This window comes from Vombatus ursinus, unplaced genomic scaffold, assembly GCF_900497805.2.
Source record: "Vombatus ursinus unplaced genomic scaffold, bare-nosed wombat genome assembly UNPS02005286.1, whole genome shotgun sequence".
Lineage (NCBI taxonomy): Eukaryota > Metazoa > Chordata > Mammalia > Diprotodontia > Vombatidae > Vombatus > Vombatus ursinus.
This window is the reverse complement of record NW_020945064.1, coordinates 10,623,272-10,646,783: the sequence shown is the minus strand read 5'-3', so window position 1 is coordinate 10,646,783 and position 23,512 is coordinate 10,623,272. Positions and strand designations below refer to the sequence as shown.

The following is a 23,512-nucleotide window of genomic DNA, read 5'->3' as shown; positions in this document are numbered from 1 at the left end:
AAGGAAAAAAAATGCAAAGAATTACTATACTTCCCAAAGCCATGTCACATATATCAGCTGCCATCCTGAATTCCCTACATACCTCCACATGACAGAAAGGAAGGCAAGGTATGAACCACAATTAAAACCTCAGGGCTGTCCTAGAAGTTCCTGGAAGGGTTGAGGAAGTAATGCCAAGTTTCCAGTCAAGGCTCATTTGGAACGCTGTGTATAGGATAGCCAGCAGCCTCAAATGAGAATGCTAGGCCATTTTCCCTGGCTACAAGGGCCTAGGCCTAGCACTACAAGCCATTGGGAATGATTACCTCTCCAATTAAAGAGAGGGATGTAGGCAGAACTCCTAATTAGTTCTTTTGGTCCCTAGTACTCCTTAGCTCTGATCTTATGGGCCTCTGATAACTCCTGAAGGCAGAGGAGAAAGTGCCCAAAATGCCAAGTCAAAGGAAAGAATCAAGGGACGCTAAGAGGAAAAGTCTCGATTAAATGAAAATAATCTCCTCTTCCCCACATGTTTTCCTTTGTAAGTTGTGACTGAGGTTGGATATCCTTCACTGCTGTACTTTCCCTCCTCTGCAAACAAGAATGTATTCACAAACAACTCTAGCATTCTAAGAAATGTTACCCATGTAAACAGTGGTCACCAACAAATCTTTCCAGAGTGCCCACTTAACTTCTAGGCATTCTGCTTGGCAGGGCTTTGCAAAAAAGCATTGCCAGGGAAGGGAAGCCCTACCTGATCACATTAAAGCCCTAGGTCACCAAAGGACCCAGGGATCCAGGGCTTATTCAGGACAAGCAAATCTGTGGATATACTAGGTACTGAAGTCGCTCCTCAGGAGCCAATCAAGAGCTGACACCATGCAAAGACATGTGGAGGGAGGGTCAACAAAAAGGGATAGATTTTTTTTTTAATTAACCTTTCCCTCCCACTACCTCCCCCACGTCACCCAAATTAAGCATATTAAGCACACACACACACACACACACACAAATAAAAGAACTCCCTCAGTACATATTTACTTGGTCCAGAAAAACAAATTCTCACATTAGCCATGCTTGACGATATATGGAAGGGATTTTTCTGTCATCTAGGCTAGCGTGTGCGCGTGCGCGTGCGCATGCGTGTGTGTGTGTGTGTGTGCGTGCGCATGTGTGTGTGTGTATACACATATTACATATATATATATACACACACACATATGTTTAAGCCTGTTTTCTGAAAATTATCATCAGTAAAAGGGTCCAGCCTTTTTAAGAAAAAAAGTTGGAAAATATAAGAATTAGGGATGAGAAAATGAATGAGTTCAACACAGATGTCAATTTCTTTTGACAAGCTGAAATAAGTTGGGGCAACCAACAATGGAAAAGAGATAATAATTTCCCTTTGAGGTATAAGTTAAAGTAAATGTTTAGATGAATAGAACTTTTATTAACTATATGCAACAAGAGTACTTAATGTATACTGAGAGCAAGGATTAAAGGAACTACAAACACCTAAGCGGGATATGAAGATGCTCTGCTTTCTGCTGTTAGGAATTCTGAGCCCACAGCAGGGGACCTCCCACACAAAACCCAGAGGCAGTGGCCCCAAGATGGCAGACTGGGCTGGTAGGCCAGGAATGGCAGTGCAGTGAGCCACTGCACATCGAATTCCCTCTCCCCTGAAGGGACAGGACACTACATCTTTGACTCTCTGAGCTGAGGCTGTCATAGCTTTTGCCACTTTTACAAGCCCTGTAGCTCCTATTTGTCTTTGTCTAATTGAACACAAGCGCTCTCATGAAATCTGAGCCACAGTAGAAGGTCTTTGCTGCAGAAATGTATTTTCAGATCATGTCGTGAAAAACCAAAACTCAGCCTTCTTGCTCACATCACAGGAGTCTATTTTTATCCTCTGCTGGCATATACACAAAACATAATCAACTGGAAGAATATTAGAAATTTTAAACCCCCCCACGTAATTATGTATGAAATACTACAAAATAAAAACCACACTCCCACATCCTTATACATGCAATAGTATCTTCAGAGACAGAACACATTTCCTTATATCTTAAACTTTTAATTTCAGTTACATCTGGTCGCTGACAGGTGAAAAAATCCCCTATTTTCTCCACTGGAATTTTAAAAGTCTGTAAGGCGCTGGCTGTCTTTTCCACTCTTACCAACAAAATCAGAGGCAGAGAAAGCTACCTGACCAACACGGGGCTCTTTGCAGCTGGACAGATGACAGCCACTTTTATATTTGAAAAATGACGACTCTCCATTAAAATTCTGGGAGTTAGTCACTCGGGATCAGCTGACAGACACTCCCTTTGTAAAACAAATGGACCTCAAGACTCCTGATGAGTCTTTAGCCATCTTACTCTCTTTTTCCTGGCCAGCAATTAGGAACATTTGTTGGGTTCCGTCAGTTTTCCATGTGAAATGAAAGCTTGTTGCTTATTAAATTAAACATGAAAAACTTTTTATTTTGTTCTTCTGTAGCTAATCCCTGTATTCTAAAAATGCAGTAAATCTAATTTTCTTATATGCTAAATCATTTTCGTTGAAACATATCTTTAGTAATAATTTTTAAAATGTCTTTCTAAAAACAAAAATTACTGACACAGACAAGAGAAAATCTAGGCTTTGTTCCCAACTCTGTGACAAACCAGCTGGGCACCTTTGGAGGTGTTACCTTCTCTAGGTCTGTTTTCTCATCTGTAAAATGAGGATTAAGTTGTCTCTAAGATCACGAAGTTGCTGTTCAGGCATTTTAGTCATGTCCAATTCTTCACGGCCCCACTTGGAGTTTTCTGGGCACGGATGTTGGAGTGGTTTGCCATTTGCTCTCCGGCTCATTTTACAGATAAGAAAACTGAGGCAAACAGGGTTAAGTGACTTGCCCAGGGTCACATAGCTCATAAGTATCTGAAGCTGGATTTGAACTCAGGAAGATAAGTCTTCCTGACTCCAGGCTGGATGCTCTATGCACTATGGCGCCCCCTAGACGAGTTCAAATTCTGCCTCAAGCACTTACTAGCTGTGTGATCCTGGGCAAGTCACTTCATCTTTCTGTGCCTCGGTTTCCTCATTTGTGAAATGCAAACCTTAAAGCACCAAATACATGCTAGCTCTAAAGACCCTATAATCAGTTTGACAATGATGACCAGAGATGGTAATAGTCCCACAGAGTAAAGCTAACATCCATTCCAGGAAACAACAACAAAAACCCAACAGAAATAAATTCTTCTGTGTGGGCTGAGCATAGGAAATGTTTGCTACAGAGATGAAAAAGGTATTTGTAGTCCTCTTCTAAGCACACGCAGAGGCAGAAAAGCATTGGTGTCCTGTCGGGGGGCCGTAGAAGAGAAAATAAAATAAACTGAATTATTTAGTAACTTGGAACATCTATGACTTCACAAAACAGCCAAATTTTGTTAGAACACAGCTCATTATCATATATGCTAATCAGTAAGCAATTACTAGGCACCTGCTGCTTGCCAGTTCTGTGGCAGGCACTGGGAGTACAACTACAACAGAGAAACAGCTCTTGTCTTTGAGGAGCTTACAATCTAACACATACTGACAACCTAACATATTTTAGAGTTTTAATATGGTACCAACAAGGTCTAATTACGTGCAATGAAGTATCAGTGACAACATAACAGGAGTGAACATCAAGCTTTTAATGATGGTAGTGGTTTTTCCTGTTCCCAAACAATAAAATCATAAAGAAGATATACAGCATCATCACTGGGCCAGATATCCTCAGGCAGGAGTACAAGACCATTTAAAAATTTTTTTTAAGATTTAAAAAAATATATATTCATTTATTTTTAGTTTCCAATATTTACTTTTATAAGATTTTGAGTTCTAAGTTTCCCCCTCTCTCCCCTACCCTCTCCCCAAGACAGTCTGCAGTCTGATATAGGCTATACATGTACAATTATTACACATATTTCTGAAACAATAGTCATATTGTGTACAAAGAATCAGAACAAAAGAGAAAAAACATGAGAAAGAAAAAAAATAGTATGTTTCAATCTGTATTCAGACTCCTTACTTCTTTCTCTGGATGTGGACAGTATTTTCCATCATGAGTCTTTTGGAACTGTCTTAGATCACTGTATTGCTGAGAAGAGCCAAGTATCAAAGCTGGTCATTGCACAATGTGGCTGTTACTATGTACAATGTTTTTCTGGTTCTGCTCACTTCACTCAGCATCAGTTCATGTAAGTCTTTCCAGGTTTTTTTGAAGTCTGCCTGCTCATCATTTCTTATGGAACAATAGTATTCCATTACATTCATATACCACAACTTGTTCAGCCATTCCCCAATTGATGGGCATCCCCTCCATTTCCAATTCTTTGCCACCACAGAAAGAGCTGTTATAAATATTTTTGTACATGTGGGTCCTTTTCCCATTTTTATGATCTCTTTGGGATATAGCCCTAGTAGTGGAAATGTTGGATCAAAGGGTATGCACAGTTTAATATCCCTTTGGGCACAGTTCCAAATTACTCTCCAGAATAGTTGAATTAGTTCACAACTCCACCAACGATGGATACGATGACCATTTTTTGAGAGCTGTAATACTAAGGCCACTAAAGAACACAGGACTTAGACCAGACAACCGAGCCCACATCTTAGCTTAGACACATATCAGAGGCAGCTCTGGTATGGTGGCAAAGTATTGGACTGACAGTCAGAGAATCTGAGTTTAAATCTGGACTCTGTTATTGACACTGTGTCACTGTGGGGAAATCAAGTCCCTCTTGGGCCTGAACTGCCACATCTGCAGAAGGAGGGGATCGTGTTAAACAATCCCTCAAGTCTTCCAATCTAAATCCCATGATAATCTATAACTGGCCAACTCAGGCTTTGAGGACAACTTTTCTCACCTAGAAAACAGGGATGATAACATACTATCTACTCCACAGAGTGATTATAAGAAATTATTTTACAAAATGTCAAGTGCTACATATGAAGTGACCTACTATTTAGCAAATAGTAAGTTATTCCTATGAAAATGGCAAACTGTCACTTCCTTGTCCTGATCTGTCTTACATCTGTAGCAGCTACAGGATGGGAAGCAGTTGCTGGTGGGCCCGTGTGAAGGGAAGTTGCCGGGGGTCTGCTTTCTGACTTGCACAGCTGGCACAGAACCTTTATTGTAAATAAACAACAACTACTTAGCGTCTCTCTCATCTTCTTTTCCTGTCATACATGATGGAGTCAGAAATCTGGAGATCATGACACTTGCTCGTTTCACTTAAAAATCATGTTGCTCCACAGAGTTTTCCCCATCTATTTTCCCTGTATATATTTAGCTAACTTAAGTGCAATAGTTTATATTTACACAACATATTAAGGTTTATAAAATACACAAATTAACTCATTTGATCCTCATAAAAACCCTGTGAAATACGAACTAAAATTATCATATTCATTTACTGGTAAGGAAACTGAGGCTCAGAAAGGTTAGATGATTTGTCTAAGGCCATACAACTAGAAAGCACCAGAGGTGAGATATGAACCCAGGTTTCTCCCACCCTGACTCTCCTAACTCCAAATCAGTACTTTAGTTCCCTTTTTACTTTGCAGTACTGCCTCTGAGAACAGGCCCTTACCTATCACTATAATATAGCTATGTAAACTCTAGAGACATTCCTAATGTTTCATAGTTATTAATAGAGCCATACCAAAGTGTTAACTGAATTTGACATAAAGTATATTATCTATATCATCTATTTCAAGTTACATGATACAGAAAATAGGGAATAGGTTATCCTCAGCTTGATGTTGTTTCTGGCTAAGGTTCATCTAGGCTTACAAAGAATGTGCCTGTAAGAAACCCAAAGTTACACTTTAAATGAACCTCATCTTGAAAGCAAGTACTTCTAGGACATTAAAGATTCCTTTTTCCGTTGATGAGTCAGTCATTTGGATGAAGTAAATAACCTCACCATATTGTGAACATATGGGTTAGAAGCACCAGTCCCGAAGAAGGTCATATGGTGTTGAACAGGCTAAGCTTTCAAAATATATGAAATTATTTATTTCCTTAAGCCTAAAATATGAAGATGACCCTTATGGGGGAAAAACTGCTACAACTGCCCTAATTAGGGAGCTAAATTAATCAACTTGGCAAGTAAAAACTCCCTAGATTCTGTTCTTCAATGGGCAATGTGCCATTGGCCTCCATAATCAAGGATGGAGCTACTGATGGTGAGTATGTAGGAGTGGCTAAGATGATCCATATGTGACTAATAGTTCTTTCCACTGTGGGCACATGTGATGACTGGTCTTTGATAATGCAGTTGTGGTGACTTTTAGCAGTTCATGGAGGTTTGTAGCTCTACCTATAAACATCTTGCGGTTACCCTGAAGAAATTCTTTCAAAAACAGACAGTTCTTTCTTGAATGCTGCACACCAGGCTGGCACATCTGATGGGGCTGCTATTTCCCAGGAAGCTGTATCATGTGGTGGCTGAAATATATGCCAATGTATTCTTGACACAATTCCAAGTTGCCTTCCTTTCTATCCTCATTTTAACTTATTTAAAAGATGTTTGGGCATCCTACATTCGTTCTCTTCAGAGGTTAACATAACATGGTAAAAACAGATCCAAGATGGGCTTGGGAGACACGCTGGATGAGATGACTTCTGTGATCCCTCCAACAATGAGATTCTGTAAATGGAGAATCAGTGAGCGGTGTGCTCTTGGCCAAATCATGTAGTCTCTCAGGACCTCAGTATCTCCATTTGTAAAATGAGCATCAGAATTCTACTTAGCTCAATAGTGCCAGCATGAAAACATACACTTCGTAGACCTTAATGTCCTGCATAAACGTGATCTATTATTATTATTGTTATCATCTATTCTTTTCATGTGTACAGTACTGCACAGCGGAAGCAGTGGGAGGTAGAATAGAACACAAGAAAGTGCTGCCAGGAATGCCACCCAGTAATCCAATGTTTAGTGAGCTTGACAATGGCATACGTGGAATGGCATGATAACAACAGGTAACATTTATATAGCACCTACTATATGCCAGGCCCTTTGTTAAGTGCTTTACAAATATTATCTCGTTTGATCCTCAACAACCCTGGAAGGTGGGTGCTGTTATTACCCCCATTTTACAGGTAAGGAAACTGAGGTAAACAAGTTAAGTGACTTGCCCAGGGTTATACAGCTAGAAAGTGTGACTCAGGTCAGATTTGAACTCAGAAAGACGAGTCTTTCTGACTCTAGGCCCAGCACTCTATCTACTGTGCCACCTAGCTGCCTAAAGAGCTGGGTCAGCATCTTTAATAAACTTAAAATTCACAACTGTGTAGACATGACTCCTACTTCACAGTCTTTCCTTGAGCTAAAGTATTGTGTCAGCAAGGTGACATCCCATTGTCAAGCATTCTGCCCGAGATCTGGAATATACTCTTCAAGTAGATCAGTGATGCAGGCAATGTGGATGTGTCCTCTACTGCAGTTGGCTAGAGAGAGTTCACCTAATGCACCAGGGGCCTTCCTTGCTGGCTCCCAAGCGAGTACACGGGATGTCCGCTGGGGGCACATGAAAAAGCCCTTCTTCCCTTTCTTTTTCAAGGTTCTGGAGCTGTTCCATGTTGCAGTCTGTTCTAACCTCAGAGCTTCTCTATTGCCCTCAGTAATGCTAATCTTGATTCTTCAGAGAATATCATGTTCCACAACTTGGAGCTATCCAACATTGATAAGATAATGGAATGAACAAGCTGGACCTTTGTTTCCGTGAGAAATATGTCGGTCATTAAAGCAGTTTTTCAGTTTCTTGGAAGCAATCCAGGTTGCTCTCTCTTCCTCCTGTTTAGTTCCTGTTTAGTTCCAACTCATTCTCTACTTTTACTGTCTTTCCAAGAGACATCTACTGTGATAGAAGAATTCTAAGCCGTCCAGCTGGCCGCAGAGCATAAAGGGCATTCTTCATCCATTTGGTTTTCTGGTGTGAACAGTTATGGATTTTTTCCAGGAGGCACTGAAGGCTTCTTGGGCTTGTCAGCTATGTCATGCAGAAAAAGGAATACCTACAGGACCTTAACATGGATGGGGAATCTGTAGAGATGAGACTGCCAGATCTAATGGCCTCTGACACTGCCAGTTCCCCTCATCTCCCTGATTCTCTTTTCCCTCTAGGTTCTTGGGACACCACTCTCTCCTGGTTCTTCAGTCCTGCCTACTCAATTACTCCTTCTCAGTCTCGCCTGCTGGATCTTCAACCAGGTTTCCACCCCAAACCACTGGGGTCTCCCGAGGCTCTCTGTCCTGTCAGACTGTCACACATGCTGCATGTGTGGAGTCAATTCTGACTTTGAAGCAGTAGCCTCTCACTTAACCATCTCCACAGCTGAGCCATCACCTCCTGAAGCACAGTTCCATCAATGCTCCCAGGGGCTCTGACAGCTGCACTGATTTTTCCAAAGCTGGAATAATTTTGCAAAATTCTCTATGTAGCCTTCTCAGTGAGGTAGAATAAGGAAATCACACCAGCCTTTGATACTTTTCTAGCGTCCTTCTTCTATACACCGGCTTTAAAAGCCTAGAGACCTGTAGACTTTCCAGGTACCACAGATGGGGGCTGACTTATTTGATCTTAAACATAAATGACTAAAGATTATGCTTAGACAGACATTTAAGCACATCAAGAATGTGTTGGCATAAACTGACATGAATGACCAGCATAAACTTCTCTCACTGATCCCGGCTGTGACAGTTTTAGAAATCCCTGTAGCCACTTTAGTGGTGAGCTCCTCCCCAAAGTCCATCGCTGGGGTCCATCCTAGAAAGCTCCTTGAGCCTCATAGCTGCTACCAGTGTGTGCTCCATTGCCCTAACCATTGGGAACCCAATGTCCTGTGTTAAGGATGCCACAATAAGCAGAGCTAGAAGAGGGCTTTATTGGGGACAGAACTGATATATGCCAGGGATAAATAAATCAGTATTTATGGTCAGAGTGGCTTGAGAGGGAGTTATGACTCACCTTTAAATCAAATTCATACAATTCTTGAGGGGTTTGCAAGCATTTTCCTCATAGATATTAAAGTAGACTCACTTAGACTAGACAGTTAACAAAGGCAAATAAGTAAGCTCAGGGGCTCTAAATAGAGTGACTGATGTACTACAGGCCCAATCAAAATGATCAATACAAGGCAATCATGAGTCAGTAGAAGAACTGAGGTTATCGAAGTCATGGAATTACCTTTTAAAAAAATATGAGAAGCTACAATCTTCCTGGAAAGGGACTGGGAGAGTTTGGGTTTCAGCAAACAAGTAGAACAAGCAGCCTCTGAAGCCTGGGTCTGAGTTTGATTTTCTTTTATGTAACTAGGATTTCACATTTTTCTACCATGTCTGAGTGACCACAACATCAACTATAGCTCTTCCCTAAGGCAATGCACGTCTCTCCACCCTCCTAGAGACAACTGCTCCAGCTATAAAATCTTCCTAATATGGAATATTATAAATACTCTTTTATAAAATGGTAATCTTGGAATAGGAAACTAATCCCAGCTTCAACGTGGTAGATCTGCTTTCACAAATCGACTCTAAGGACTGGGCCTCAGCCTGCACAGAGAGAGAGTTCTCTAATCTGGATCAATTCCGTAACCTATTCATCTGTCTTCACTTAAGAGTGAGTTGTGGCCCAAGATTCTGAGGTAAATCCACCTTCTTAAGAAAGATGCCAGGAGATTATTCACGTCCACCAAGTGTGGAGACATTCCTGATTTTCTTTCTACACATTCACAAACTTGAGCTTTTAATTAGCATGGCTGGAGGGGCCTGATGAGTTACTGATGTTATTTCTAGTGTCTTTTAAAAAAATTATTAAGGATTAAGATAGAGGAAATTGACATTTTAGTTCCATAGCATTCTCCTTCTAGGGTGCATGTGGCAAAAGGCATTTGTGTATGTCAACAACGAAAAGAAATATGCAAATATGAAAGTGCTGGCATGCCCCATTTCAATGTTCATATTTTGGGGTGGATGCTATTTATTTTTCCATGTCCTAAGGCTTCTGAAAAAGCTTTGGAAAATTCAAGATTAAGGATGGAAAATACGGACAAAAATGCTTATTTTTTCTTATAATTTCATTCCAAATTAAGCAGAACTTCTTAATGCTTTCCCAGTCATTTGTATATTTGCAAATATGAGATTCCTATTTCAAGAAATCTCTCGAGTCTGATTGCATCAGCCTGGTTTCTGAAGGGTGAAATCTATTGAAAACTAATTAACAAATGATCTCACTAACATATTCTGGAAAAAAAAATTAAAATATTTCAATAACAGGGCTAAACACACATGTAAACAGCTGCTTTATCCCCTGCCTCTTAGTGAGTTTATTTTTCGAGGGAGATCAAAGAATTCAGAAGCAACATCAGGATTTATAAAGGTGAAAACTATATATGGCAGATGGTCAAGACTGATCACACTCTACCTGAAGCGTAAATACAACACTGAAAAGTCAGGAACAGTTGGCCAAATTTGGACCAAGGTCACTTTTGGTAGGGGGTGGGAGGTGGTAATTCTCAGCGTAAAGCCATGAGGAATAAGAGTATGCCAGGTACTATATGAAGCAAAGAACAACACAGAAGAAAAAGTCCTTGGCCAGCTCCAAAAGCAAGAACGAGAATTCTACCTACCATGGACCATATAATGCCCTGTGGCTTCGGCCTCGTGCAGCCGGTCACAATCACTCTGGTGGGAGTGAGGATGTAATCCACAGTTAGATCATGCTCACCAAGCAGCTCTTCAGGTATATCAACCACCTGATGGGAGAGAAACGTGTCAAACTTCAACTGAAATGAATCCCTACGGGCCAGAGATCGCTTTAGAAAACCTCAAACTAATGTTATCTATGTGGTTGTGTATTTTTATTTATTTTGTTGAACATTTTCCAATTACATCTTAATTTGGTTCTGGCCACACTGGGGAGTTCAGCTGACAGTCAGTGAGTTTGAAACCTCTGGTGTGGATGATCCGACAAGGCCTAGCGCCCAACTTAAGTTTACTGAAGGAGTCATTAGTAGGAACAGAACACACTGGTTACGGGAAACCATACCCAAATTTACATTTTAGATGGGGGACTGCTTGTTGTATCACTAAATGAATCCAGCCCTAGCAGCTTGAAAACAACACATGGCACAATCACAATCAATCTGAGGGCAGTAAAACAGATGCTGAGATAAACACACACATAAACACACAGGACAGAGAAGGAGTGTGGTGGTGTTACTTGGTTCAGTTGACAGAAATTACCTGGCAGTCATGCACGATCGTTACTACTGGTGTCTCCTCCCTGACTGCTCCCATGGATACCATCATTGCATATTCCATGTCGGCATAACCTTCTCCCTTCCCAATTCTCCATCCTGCCAGTAAACAAAGCCACGACACCAATGACAGCTTATAAGGAAATAGCAAAGGGACAGTTTTAATTTTGTTGTGTCAGGGCTACAACTCCAAATGATGCTTGTCCCTTCCACACGAGTCCACTCTCACAGAAAGCTAATTTAAGGTGGACCTCCTATAGTCAAAAATCCATGTACTGTATTTCTACCTTTATAGCTCGCAATGCTTCTGCTACATAATATCAGAGACATAGTTCCTAAGGATGAGGATTCTGAATGCATATTAGAAATGAAAATGAATTTCACAGAAATATCTCACCACTAATCTGTGGCAATAAGGATCTTTTTTAAGATAATTAAATAGCAATTTAGAAACATACTTGAACAGATCTCTAACAAAATGTTAAATGTTTTTAAAAAAACAATCTCCTGGGAAGAAAAAGTCAAGCCTTCAAAAGTATGGATGTGTGGCTTGAAATGATGGTAACTGAAAACAGTTACACTTACATATTGTTTTAGGTGGAGAAGTACTTATTGTACATTATCTTGTGTGATTCTTTGGAACAAGCCTGTGAAGTGGGCCAAATAAGTATTATTATCTTTGTTTTACAGATGAAGAAAGCTCTGACAGGTGAGGCAGCCTCTCTGATGTCACACAAGGCAGAGGAGAAACTTGACTCCACATCTTTTGACTCTAGAGATCTTTTGACCACGTTGCCTCTCAGATGTATGTTTTCTAAAAATCACTCTACATTATCTTAATCACCAAGAAATTCTCCAGTGAGACATGGGTTAAGTAGAGCTGCGTTGCTGCTCAGTTGATTCAGTTATATCTGACTCTTTGTGACTCCATTTGGGGTTTTCTTGGCAGAGATACTGGAGTGGTTTGCCATTTCCTTCTCCAGCTCATTTTACAGATGAGAAAACTGAGGCAAACAAGATTAAATGTCTTGCCCAGGGTCACACAGCTAGTAAGTGTCTGAGGTCAGGTTTGAACTCAGGAAGATGAATGTTCTTGACCCCAGGTCTGCCACGTTGTGCACTATGGCGCCACCTAGCGGCCTAAGTAGTACTCTTTCGTAAATAGGGAAATGGCAGTTAGGAGTAAAAGGATTTATCTAAATGGAATGTGGATTCAAACCCAGAATTCTTAGCTTCTTAAAGAATCTATCACATCAAACTTCTACAAAGAGAACAAATATAAAAAGAAGGGTTTTTGTTTTTTTAAATCTCAAAAGATCCATTCTTTTATATTATTACCATTCTAGGACACTAGCTATTTTGGAAATCTTGCGTACAGCCTGATACGGTTCACAAGGACCTCAAATAATTCTGATCCTGGGAGAGGTTAATATAAGGCCTCAATTTACAATGTTCTCTCTTTCTCATCTCTCCCATTTCTTTACTCTCTCTTTCTCTCTGTCTCTCTGTCTCTGTCTCTCTCTCTAAGAGATAAAAGAAAAGGCCTTGCTAGCCACAGTCAAAACATTACTTTACAAGTGCATCTCTGCTAATATGCTGACCCCAGGTGGAACCTACCGATTTGCCAATTTAAACAGATTACTTTCAAAGTGCCTGGTTTTGAAGCATACAAGATGGCCTTGTGGAGTGGAAATAGCAGCATGAGGAAAAAGTCCACCATAAACCACAGGAGCTTAACTGCTTGAGGCAGTTAAGGGGTGAGCTGCCTGGCCAAGGGAGCACAGCCTCGCCAGAGGCCGTCCTGAGGGTGGCATGGTTCCGTTCCCCTGGCAAAGGACTAAAGGATTCTGAAAAATTGGCAAGGAGTATGAGGGCCACGCTGTGCTGTTAAAGACATAACTGATCACAAGAAAAACAAAGCTCAGAAGCTAAGGCTTTTCTACCGCTCAAGTCCTCGCAAACCAATGATTTACTGCAAATATATTCAGTTTCAGGCCCAGGTAACTTGAGAAAGAAGAGGAGGCTCATTTTAAGATCTTTTCCTTAAGGTAGGTATATTTGAAAGTGGTGAATTATTTGAGGGGCCAACTTAAACATCAGTGATCCACCAATGACTGTTTTAATTAGGAAGACCATACAATAGAGTGAAAGTGCTGTGCCAGCAGGCTCAGCTCTAACTTTGTTTTTTTTTTTTTAATTTTTTTTTTTTATTGGTTGAGGCAATTGGGGTTAAGTGACTTGCCCAGAGTCACACAGCTAGTGAATGTTATGTGCCTGAGGCCAGACTTGAACTCAGGTCCTCCTGACTCCAGGGCCAGTGCTCTATCCACTGCGCCATCTAGCTGTCCCACAGCTCTAACTTTAGGTAGACTCTCCAGGGGTGGGAAACCTACAGCCTCAAGGCCACATGTAGCCCTCTAGGCCCTCAAGTGTAGTCCTTTGACTGAATCCAAACTTCACAGAACAAATTCCCTTAATAAAAGGGTTTGTTCTGTAAAACTTAAGACTCAGTCAAAGTGCTGCACCCAAGGACCTAGAAGACCATGGGTGGCCTCCAGGCTGCAGGCTCCCCACCCCTGCTAACTTTAGTTCTCTCACTAAATAGGGTTAGGGGTGGGGTGGGTAAAGTCACCACTATTCTGCACCAGTATTTCCTCATCTATAAAATGAGGTGGCTGGACTTCAGAGTCTCTATATATCCATGACAATGATCAGTGGTGACTCAGGCATGTGTCCAGCAAGGGGCGATTACCCCGGGGTCATGATCATAGAAAAATCAATAAAGAGTACTTTGAGAATAACAACTGAAATCACAGCTATACTAAAAAATTTGAATGCAAAAATACCTTAGAAGATAATGTTAACAGAAGTTTTTGAATACACTAATTAATGTTGTTTATTCCTACCTTTTTCAGAAACAGCCACTGATCCCACCACTATCAAATCCACTAGGACTCTGGAATCCAAACCTATGGGTATGCTGTAGTTTTTTACACCCTAAAAGCAAAAACATGTTTAAAAACTTCAAATACAATGGCAAAAACAAGGTCGGCTAATGAAACGTTGCTTATAAACACAAAATAGAGAGGATATTCACCACATGTTATTTAGTCAATCATCATTTTGGGTGATAATAAGTCATAGCTATATTCTCAAGTTACAAAACTAATTCTTGTGTGCCTGAACACAATTTCTCTTGGTCAAGGTGAAAAAGGATCATTAAGACATATATGTGTGTTGTGTGTGTGTGTGTGTGTATGTATGTAAATGTGTATATATATACACACACATATATATCTGTGTGCATATATATATATTATTAACTAATGAAAGCCTATATTAAAAAGAATGAGACTAAAATGTGGTATGAAGCAAGAAGGATGAAACCAAAGCCTCTTAGAAAGTCTAGAAAAATATAAATTTCAATTTTAATTTAGCATAACCTTCAAAAATTAGAGACAGTTATGAAGTGCTATATTGGGTCATGTATGTAAATAGAAAACCACTTCTGAAATTAGCACATACAGTTCATTTTAGAGTTCATGGCCCAAACCACAATGATCGTTTCCTCTCACCATGTTGTTCAAACTGTCGCAATCTGTTATCTCGAAATAGCTATTTCCAACAAATCAGGTGAATGATGCTTGTTGGGTCAAAAAATGTTTGTGCTTCCTTTGGTGTTGGCTGCTGTGTTCAGTGACTGGCCCAGTGATGGGCTGAACCATATTCTTCCTTAATCTCCAACTCTCTCTTCTTAGACTTCCTTTCCTTAGACTCCATCCCGGGGGCAGATTTCCTTCCAATGTCATTATCATTGGCTGGAGTTTTCTGTTCATTTAGTCTGAGGAGCAGGAAGGGCTCTGAGTAACTTAAAGATATACTGAGGGTGACCCAGGAGGCAGGTGGTGAGAGATATAGGCTAGCTCTGTGGGCTACGACAGGTATGGGAGAAGTGAGAGTGGGACAGGAGGAAGACGGGTAAATACGTCGGATACTGAGGGCAAAATTTAGAAATCAATCTGCCAAAAAACCAGAGTAACACGAGAGCTTCCGGGACAGATGCACCAGAAGTAGGAGTTTTAGCCATGAAGACGGAACCACCCACATGACTGTCTGACTGTCCACTGGTCAGCTTGTTTGCCCCTGTGCTGATCCACATCATTAATCATAAAACAAAACAAAACAAACAAAAAAAAACAAAAAAATTCTTGCCACATGGTCATGGCCTTATTAGTTACGTGTTGTTTTCTATCAATTTTTTTTTACTAAACCTGCTTGTACCTTAGCAGTAAAATATGTTTTAAGTCAAATATCCTTTTTATAATAGGCCTTTAATAAATGTTGAATATCTATTGAAAGATTCTGGATCTCTTATTGTCCTAAAAACTTTGTTTTGCAAATTATTAAATGGGAAACTCTATCTTGAGGCCAAGAAGATTATAGAATTCATTAGAATACATATTTGGAAGTGAATGTCTTTGAATTTCAGATTCTACAAATGGTCCATTTTGCAACTGACTGTGGCAAAGGGCCTCTCATAAAATGCACTAATATGAAATTATACATAATGTTAAATAGACATCTTCAATTTTATATCACAACTACATTATACAACATGGCAAATCTGAGATTCGAACCTAGGGCCTCCAACTTAGAATTTATTATTCTTTCTACTACACCACACTGCCTTGTCCAGACTGTTAGGCCACAGATAATAACTGAGCCTTAAAAGATTGTGATTCTGATTTTTACAGGGCTGATGGGTAGAAATACTTTGAATTTTACAATATGATAGAGAGTCATTGAAATTCTGAAGACACAATACAGGAGAGATGCCAATGAAAAGGAAAAGAGGTAGTCATATAAAAGGCCAATATGGCTTCTAGGGAACAACTAACTTAAAGGCAAGTAGAGATGATGGCATTAAGGGGAAGGTAAATGAGGATGAATATAAGAGTAACATAGTCACGTAAAAATAGTGATTGGGCTGCACAGCACAGGATGAGCTGCGGCTCATGATGAATGCTAAAAAGAACAGGGGCTTCATCAAGTGGGGAACGGCTAAAGAAGTTGTAGTATCTGATTATGATGGAATACTATTGTGCTCTAAGAAATGATTAGCAAGCAGATTTTAGAAAAACCTGGGAAGAATTGTATGAACTGATGTAAAGTGAAGTGAGCAGAAAGAGCAGAACACTGCACATGGTAACAGTAATATTGTAATGATGATCCACTGTGAAAGACTTAGCTACTCTGATCAATTCAAAGATACAACACAATTCCGAACGACCCATGATGAAAAATGCTATCTACCTCCAGAGAAAGAACTGATGAACTCAGTGCAGATTGAAGCACATTTTTTTTTCCACTTTATTTTTCTTGCCTTTTTCTTTTTTTTTTTTTTTTTGCAACCTGGCTAATATGGAAATACGTTTTGTATGGCTTCACATATATAATGGGTATTGTAGTGCTTGCCTTCTCAATGGGCAGAGGAAGGGCTGCAGGAAAGAGCATAATTTAGAACTCAAAACTTTTTTAAAATGAATGTTAAAAATAAAAGAACAAGGGCTTAAAATATCTGTTTTGAAAGAAAGAAGACAATCGCAGAATTCATTAGAAGTTAGAAATTAACTTTAGGAAATTAGGAATTATCTTTCAATTTCAGATTCTACAACATAATTTTTTTTTCTGGCACCTAAGCCAAAGGATATAGAATAAAAAGCATCAAGAAATAGGCATTACATATAATGTTAAAGAGATTTTCAATTTAGAGTTACAACCAGGTATGGTAATAATTGGGGAATTTGGGACCAGATCTGCAATTTCATTGCAGATATGATGGCTGAGCCTCTATCAGTGACTTCTGAAAGACCTTAGAGAAGGGCAGGAAGCTTCAGAACTATGATGGGGTGGACTCTCGCACCTCACTCTTTATCCTGGGCAGTTCTGTCCACTTCCCACCTTAGATGGACGGACTACTGCAAACACATCTGAAAGTGACCACATCTGTCAGTATAAATACTATTCTGTTCTTGGTGTCTTTTGCCTCTTTACTATGATGGGCAAGAGAAATCCTTCGAGTAGAAGAATGAAAAGACAAAGGATATTTCCAGGAGCGTTGGTCTACATCTTGCCAAAGGGCCAGTCAAGTAACTCAGCCAAGTCATGTGCTCCAGACCAGACTGGATCAATGTGGTAACAGAACTACCACAAGGCAAATGCCATGCTTCAATCAGTAAGCCAAAACATCACCCCCTGTTTTACAAATCTACTACGCTTCAAATAGTTATCTGAATCTTGACTGCTTGGCAATGACTCTGCCATTACCCCATACCCCATATTTTAAATATGGGGCAGGGCATGGCTAAACCCTGAACACTGAAATTTAAGAACAAAAACAAAAACAAAAAACCCCTAAGCTATAGACATAGCCTTTCCCTTAACTTGCCCTGCCTTAGGGCCAGGGTAACTGTTGTACCTTTAATATCTCCTGAACAATGTGTTACACCACCACGGGGCCTCAATCATTGGTCAGAGGTTCCTAGGGGCCCTGAGAACCTACCCAAAGTTTTACACAGCTATGTCACTCTAGCTGAGTGATACCTCAACCAATAACCCATTTTCTGACCACTGGACTGAGAATCCACCATTCACAGAACTCAAAGCCCCAACTGCACCTGTAACCAGGCCAAGGATGCAACTGTGCCAATAAACCCTCTCTCACTCTCTTTGATCCCTTCTGTTCCTCAACTGGCTAAAGCCTTGAAAAGGTCATACACGAGGCCAGGTCTATAACTATCTGGAACAGGACCACAGTTGCAACATTGCCCTGACTGCTGGTTCAGAACTCCAGCTTTGAAAATACTGTTACTGCAAACTAACAATATGTGCTATAACGAGATTTGACCTATACATTATCTTCACTTGTGTTATTTAAATTAGGAAATGTAACAATTTGAATTAGAACACATTTTATCAAATTCTCCTTTTACCCCTGCTGCAATAGGGGGCTGCTTATAAATCAAATTCCCAACTAAATGCTAAAACAGATGTTTCAATGGCATTTGTTATATATACCACATTTCAACACTAGAGGACAGCAGAGGAGCATCTAGCTTAAAATAATGTTTTTTTAGAGGTAAGTTCATAGAATCCTATGGCATATTCACTCCTCTGGTCCCCTGAAGAGGGGCTTTAAAGATGATATAGTCCAATCTGAGTAAGCTTCCATTAGGAGAAAATGTATCCTAGATTTTCCCAAAGAGACAAAACCATTTTGAGCAAAGGTGAGTAGAATCTAGGTCTCTGTACTTGCAAGGCTGCTGGAAAATTGAAAATCATTTATGTGAATTGAATAAATATAGTAAATTATTCATAGTTTTTCTGTTTGAATTACTAAAGTCCAAGTTAGTACTTGATATTCCTTTTTGGGGAGCACTTAAAAAATGAAACCACAAATCTCTTTTAAGTAAATTTGACATCTAATTTTCTAAGCTGTCCTGCTTGCCTGCATTTCCTTCTATTCATTTATGTGTGTTTAAAAATGCTTCAAGGAGTCATTTTTAAAAATTAAATTAAATTTTTTCAATTTTCAAAAATCTATTTTCTCCTTCCTACTTCTACCTTCCATTGAAAAACAGAAAAAGAAAAAGAAAACCTTTGTGACAAATATGCAGTTAAGCAAAACAAATTCCCCTATTAGCCACGTCCCCAAGATATCCAATATGTTCATTTTCTGGTTTGTATTTTAAATAAAAATTTATTAATATTTATTATTTTTACATCATCATAATATTTTCCCTTCTCCTCCCTGAGAACTATTTCATTTAACAAATGACATTTTTTAAAGAAAAAAAAAGGGTGAAAAACAATTATCAACACTGATACATAGAACCAGTCAGCAAATATATGCAATATCACTGTAAAGCAGTGGGGGTGCGAGTATCTTCTCATTTGTCTTCACTGGGGCCATGTGTGTTCTTTCTAATTTTGCAACATCTACTTTTCCTTGTTTTATAATTGTTCTTTGCTTCACATTACTGTACTTGTTATTTTCTTGGCTTTGCTTACCTCACTGTGTATCAGACTGTGTTAATTTCTCCATGCTTCTCTACATTCACATTTATCATTTCTTACAGCATAGTAAAATTCCATTACATTTTTGTATAATTTGTTTAGTCTATCCTCAATCAATGGGCATCCATTTTATTTCCAATTCTTTGCTACCACAAAAAGTGCCACTTTTCATATATATGGGAACTTTCTTCTTACCATTGACCTACTTAGGGTACAAGTGGAATGTCTGGGTCAAAGGATATGGACATTTTTGTCACTTTATGTGCATATTGTTTTCCAAAATGATTATAATGAGTCACAGCTCCACTAAAAATGCATATTTCCCCCAAACCCTTCCAACATTGATTATTACCATTTTTTGGTTATTTTTTTTGCCTATTTGCTAGGTACAAAGTGAAACCTCAGGGTCGTTTTGATTTGAATTGTCTTATTCATTTAGAGCATTCTTTCATATAGTTAGAAGTTTGTAAATCTTCTTTTGAAAAACTGTTCATGTTGCTATAATCGAAATGAAGATAAACTTAGGCACAAAGTTCCAAGCATGTTTAATTTACTGGTAATGCAAGCAATTACCAATAAAAGGGGTCTTTCAGCTCTTCAATAAGCCAAAAGACCCTGAATGAAATATTTTTTACAGAAAAAAAGGAGGAGTATCCAAAAACTTGAAAGCAGCATCACAGATGGGTAAAACAGTATGATTGGTTACAAAGCTCGAAGCATCACAGGCATGAGGATCAATATGACTGGCTGGAAATTAGGAATAAGGGGTTAGCAATGACCCCTCCTTCCATCCTATAGCTAAGAAATGCTCATTTTTTGAGTTCACCTGCAAGGACAGTTTAGCAATAGCAGACCAGACTACCCTAGATAACAGACCTGGTGTTTACCTGAATCCTTCAAGAATAACAGATTTCTCTGCCCTTTTTTTTTTTTTTTTTAAGGCAATTGGGGTTAAGTGACTAGCCCAAGGTCACACAGCTAGTAAGTGTCAAGTGTTTGGTCTGAGGCTGGATTTGAACTCGGGATCTCCTGACTTCAGGGCTGGTGCTCTATCCACTGCACCACCTAGCTGCCCTAACAGATTCCTCTGACACAACAATAGAACAGTGTAGCTGGCTGAACTTCTAAAGGAAGCTCAGAGACAATACGTAATTTACAAGAAAGCTGAATTTACAATTTTAACTCTGAGACAAATCAAACATGACTTTGGCAGTTACAAAAATGTCTGCAGTGAAACAGAACTGAATCAATAACAAAATGAAATCAATTTGATTTTCCCAATTTTCAATATCTTTTGCCTTTATATCTTGGATAGCAAACCCTTATCTGAGAAATTTGATACAAAGATTTTTTTTTTCTCCCCAACTGACAGTTTCCCATCTTCCCCTAGATAACATTACTTTTGTTTGTGGAGAAGTCTTTCAGCTTCATGGAATCAAATTGTCTATTTCATCTTTTGTGATTGCCTCTATCTCTTCTTTTGGTTCAGAACACATCTCCTACCCATGGCTGTAAGAAGTACATGATCTTCTTCTGTTCTATTTTTTTAATGCTATGATTTTTAATATTAAGGCCACACATCTATTCGGAACTTACTGGTATAACATGTTAATCTAGACATAATTTCTGTGAGACTGCTTTCCAGTTTTCCTAGTAGTTTTTATCGAACAGGTAGTTCTTTACTAAGAAATTTATGTTTTCTAATTTATCAGCTATTAAGTTGTTGAATTCTATTGTTTCTGATTCTCCCGTGTGTTGTGTTCTGTTGATCTCTATTTTTTAAACTAATACAATATGGTTTTGATGACTTCTGCTTTAAACTATAATTTGATGTCTAGAAATATCATTCCCTCTTTATTCCTACCTTTTTCATAACTTCCCTTGATATTCTAGATTTTTTGTTTCTCTAAATGGATTTTATTATATTTTATTAAGTTCTGCAAAGTAGCCCTTTGACAGTTTGATTGGCATAACATTAAAACTGTAAATTAACTTTGATAGTATTATCATTTTTATTATATTTACATGGTCCAACCATGAGCAATAAATATCCCTCTAGCTAATTAAGCTGCTTTTTATTTCTTTAAGTATTTTCTAATTGAATGCATATAAGTATTTCATGTGTTCTAGTAGATTGATTCCCAAATATTTGATATATTCTGTGGTTGCTCTGAATGTCATTTCCCTTTACATTATTATCTCTTAGATTGTTATTATTATATAGAAATGATGATCATTTTTGTGAGTCTATTTTTGAAACCTTCAATTTCGCTGAAGCTATTGTCTCAATTAGTATTATGGACTCCCTAGGATTTTCTAAGCAAACCATCATGTCATCTGCAAACAAAGCTCTTATCTCCTCTTTGCCTATAGGGTATCTAGCTTTAAATTGCACTAAGATTTTTGGGACCTGAATTTATGCCCTTATTTTTTTCCTCTTGTCTTATTGCTATTGCTAGCATTTCTAGAACTACATCAAATAATACTGGGTAGAGAAAGTATCCTTGCTTTATTCTTGTATTCATTGGGAAAGTGTCTAGTGTATCTCCAATGCACATGATATTCACTTTTAGTTTTTGATATGTACCTTTTATAATATTAAAAAATAATTCCTCTGCGTACATTTTTAGGGTTTTTTAGCATAAATGAATACTGTATTTTGTCAAAGGCTTTTTCTACATCTATTGAGATAAACATAGTTCAAGATATTTTTGAACACAAACTACTAGGGAAAGACTCCCTAATGAGAAGAACTGTAAGGAAAACTATAAAACACTTTATCAGAAACTAGGCTTAAACCAATGCCATATGCCACAATAAGTTCTTAAAATGAATACTTGACCCAAATATAAAAGGATATATTATAAAAAAACTAGAGGAGAATAGAATAGATATCTTTTCGTAACCTTAGTTACGGGGGAAAATGCTTAACCCAAAAAGAGATGAGGGAATCATGGAAGATGAGGTAAATAATTTTAAAATGAATGAATGACAAAAGACAATTAGAAAAGTGCTGGATTAGTAATAAAATTCACTTTTATGTCACACTTCAACACTTACGAAGCACCATCCTCATAGCAACCCTTTGAAGAAGTCAATGACTCTGCATTTATTGCTACTTATGTGCTAAGTACTCAGGACACAAAGAGAAAAGCAGAGATAGTCCCTGCACTCAAAAAACTCTCATTTTAAAAGTTTTTGCACTAACAGAATCAGTCCACCTAAAATGAAAGAGATTGTTGAGGAGGGAATTTTTTGCATCAAGTATCTCAGTTAAAAGCTGGTTTCCAAAATATAGAGGAAGGTTGCATGCTCTCAGGTGGGGTCCCCATGATGTTTTTGCTTAACTGTACTTGTTAACAGGAAGGGCTTATGGGGAGGAACACAGTGAGAAATGACTACAGCATTAAAAAGGCCTCAAAACCTTTTTGTAAAATCCCCTACGAATACTAACTAATGACACACGAAAATCCCTTTGGTACTATCCCACTCCTGAAAGTCTCAGATCAAAACAGTTCTGATCCTATTTATGTGGGATGTCCATTTTTCACACTTACCTGAGAAGTGGCACATTTTCTCAGGATTTCTTTTGTTGCTCCTGGTGGTGGGACAATCTTATTAAATAATCCCGTTCTCAATCGTGGCGTAGGAACTAACAAAGTTTTTCTGCCCTTTTATAGAAAAAAGCAGCAAGAGATTACAAATGGAAATGTACCTCTTATTTCTTCAAACTACATCAGACAGAGAACCTATTCTACATGTTGTTTTTGAGCACGACCAGGATACCACCTCTTTAAAGGAACCAATATACAAAGTTGAGTACAGTAATTGTTTCGGGTTTTTGGTATATTTTTAATTGAAATATTTACAGGATGGTCCATTATACACAATACCATATCAAACCAATGGCATGGATTTAATGTCTTATATAATGGGTATTAATTTCTTTTTAATTTTTAATTTTTTTTATGTTAAGCTTCAAGTCAGTTTTTTTTTTAAAGGCAATTGGGGTTAAGTGACTTGCCCAAGGTCACACAGCTAGTAAGTGTCAAGTGTTTGGTCTGAGGTCGCATTTCAATTCAGGTCCTCCTGACTTCAGGGCCGGTGCTCTATCCACTGTGCCACCTAGCTGCCCCTGGGTATTAA

At 38.7% G+C, this 23,512-nt stretch overlaps 1 protein-coding gene across 1 annotated transcript in view; it reads right to left on the bottom strand.

Annotated features, from left to right (window-relative positions):
- Window positions 1-23,512, bottom strand: part of MTHFSD (methenyltetrahydrofolate synthetase domain containing) — a 56,048-nt gene that overhangs the window by 10,745 nt on the left and 21,791 nt on the right. The window contains 4 exon segments of the mRNA XM_027846905.1: window positions 10,661-10,786; window positions 11,277-11,389; window positions 14,197-14,287; window positions 22,924-23,037. Of these exon segments, the coding sequence (XP_027702706.1) occupies window positions 10,661-10,786; window positions 11,277-11,389; window positions 14,197-14,287; window positions 22,924-23,037 (444 nt within the window).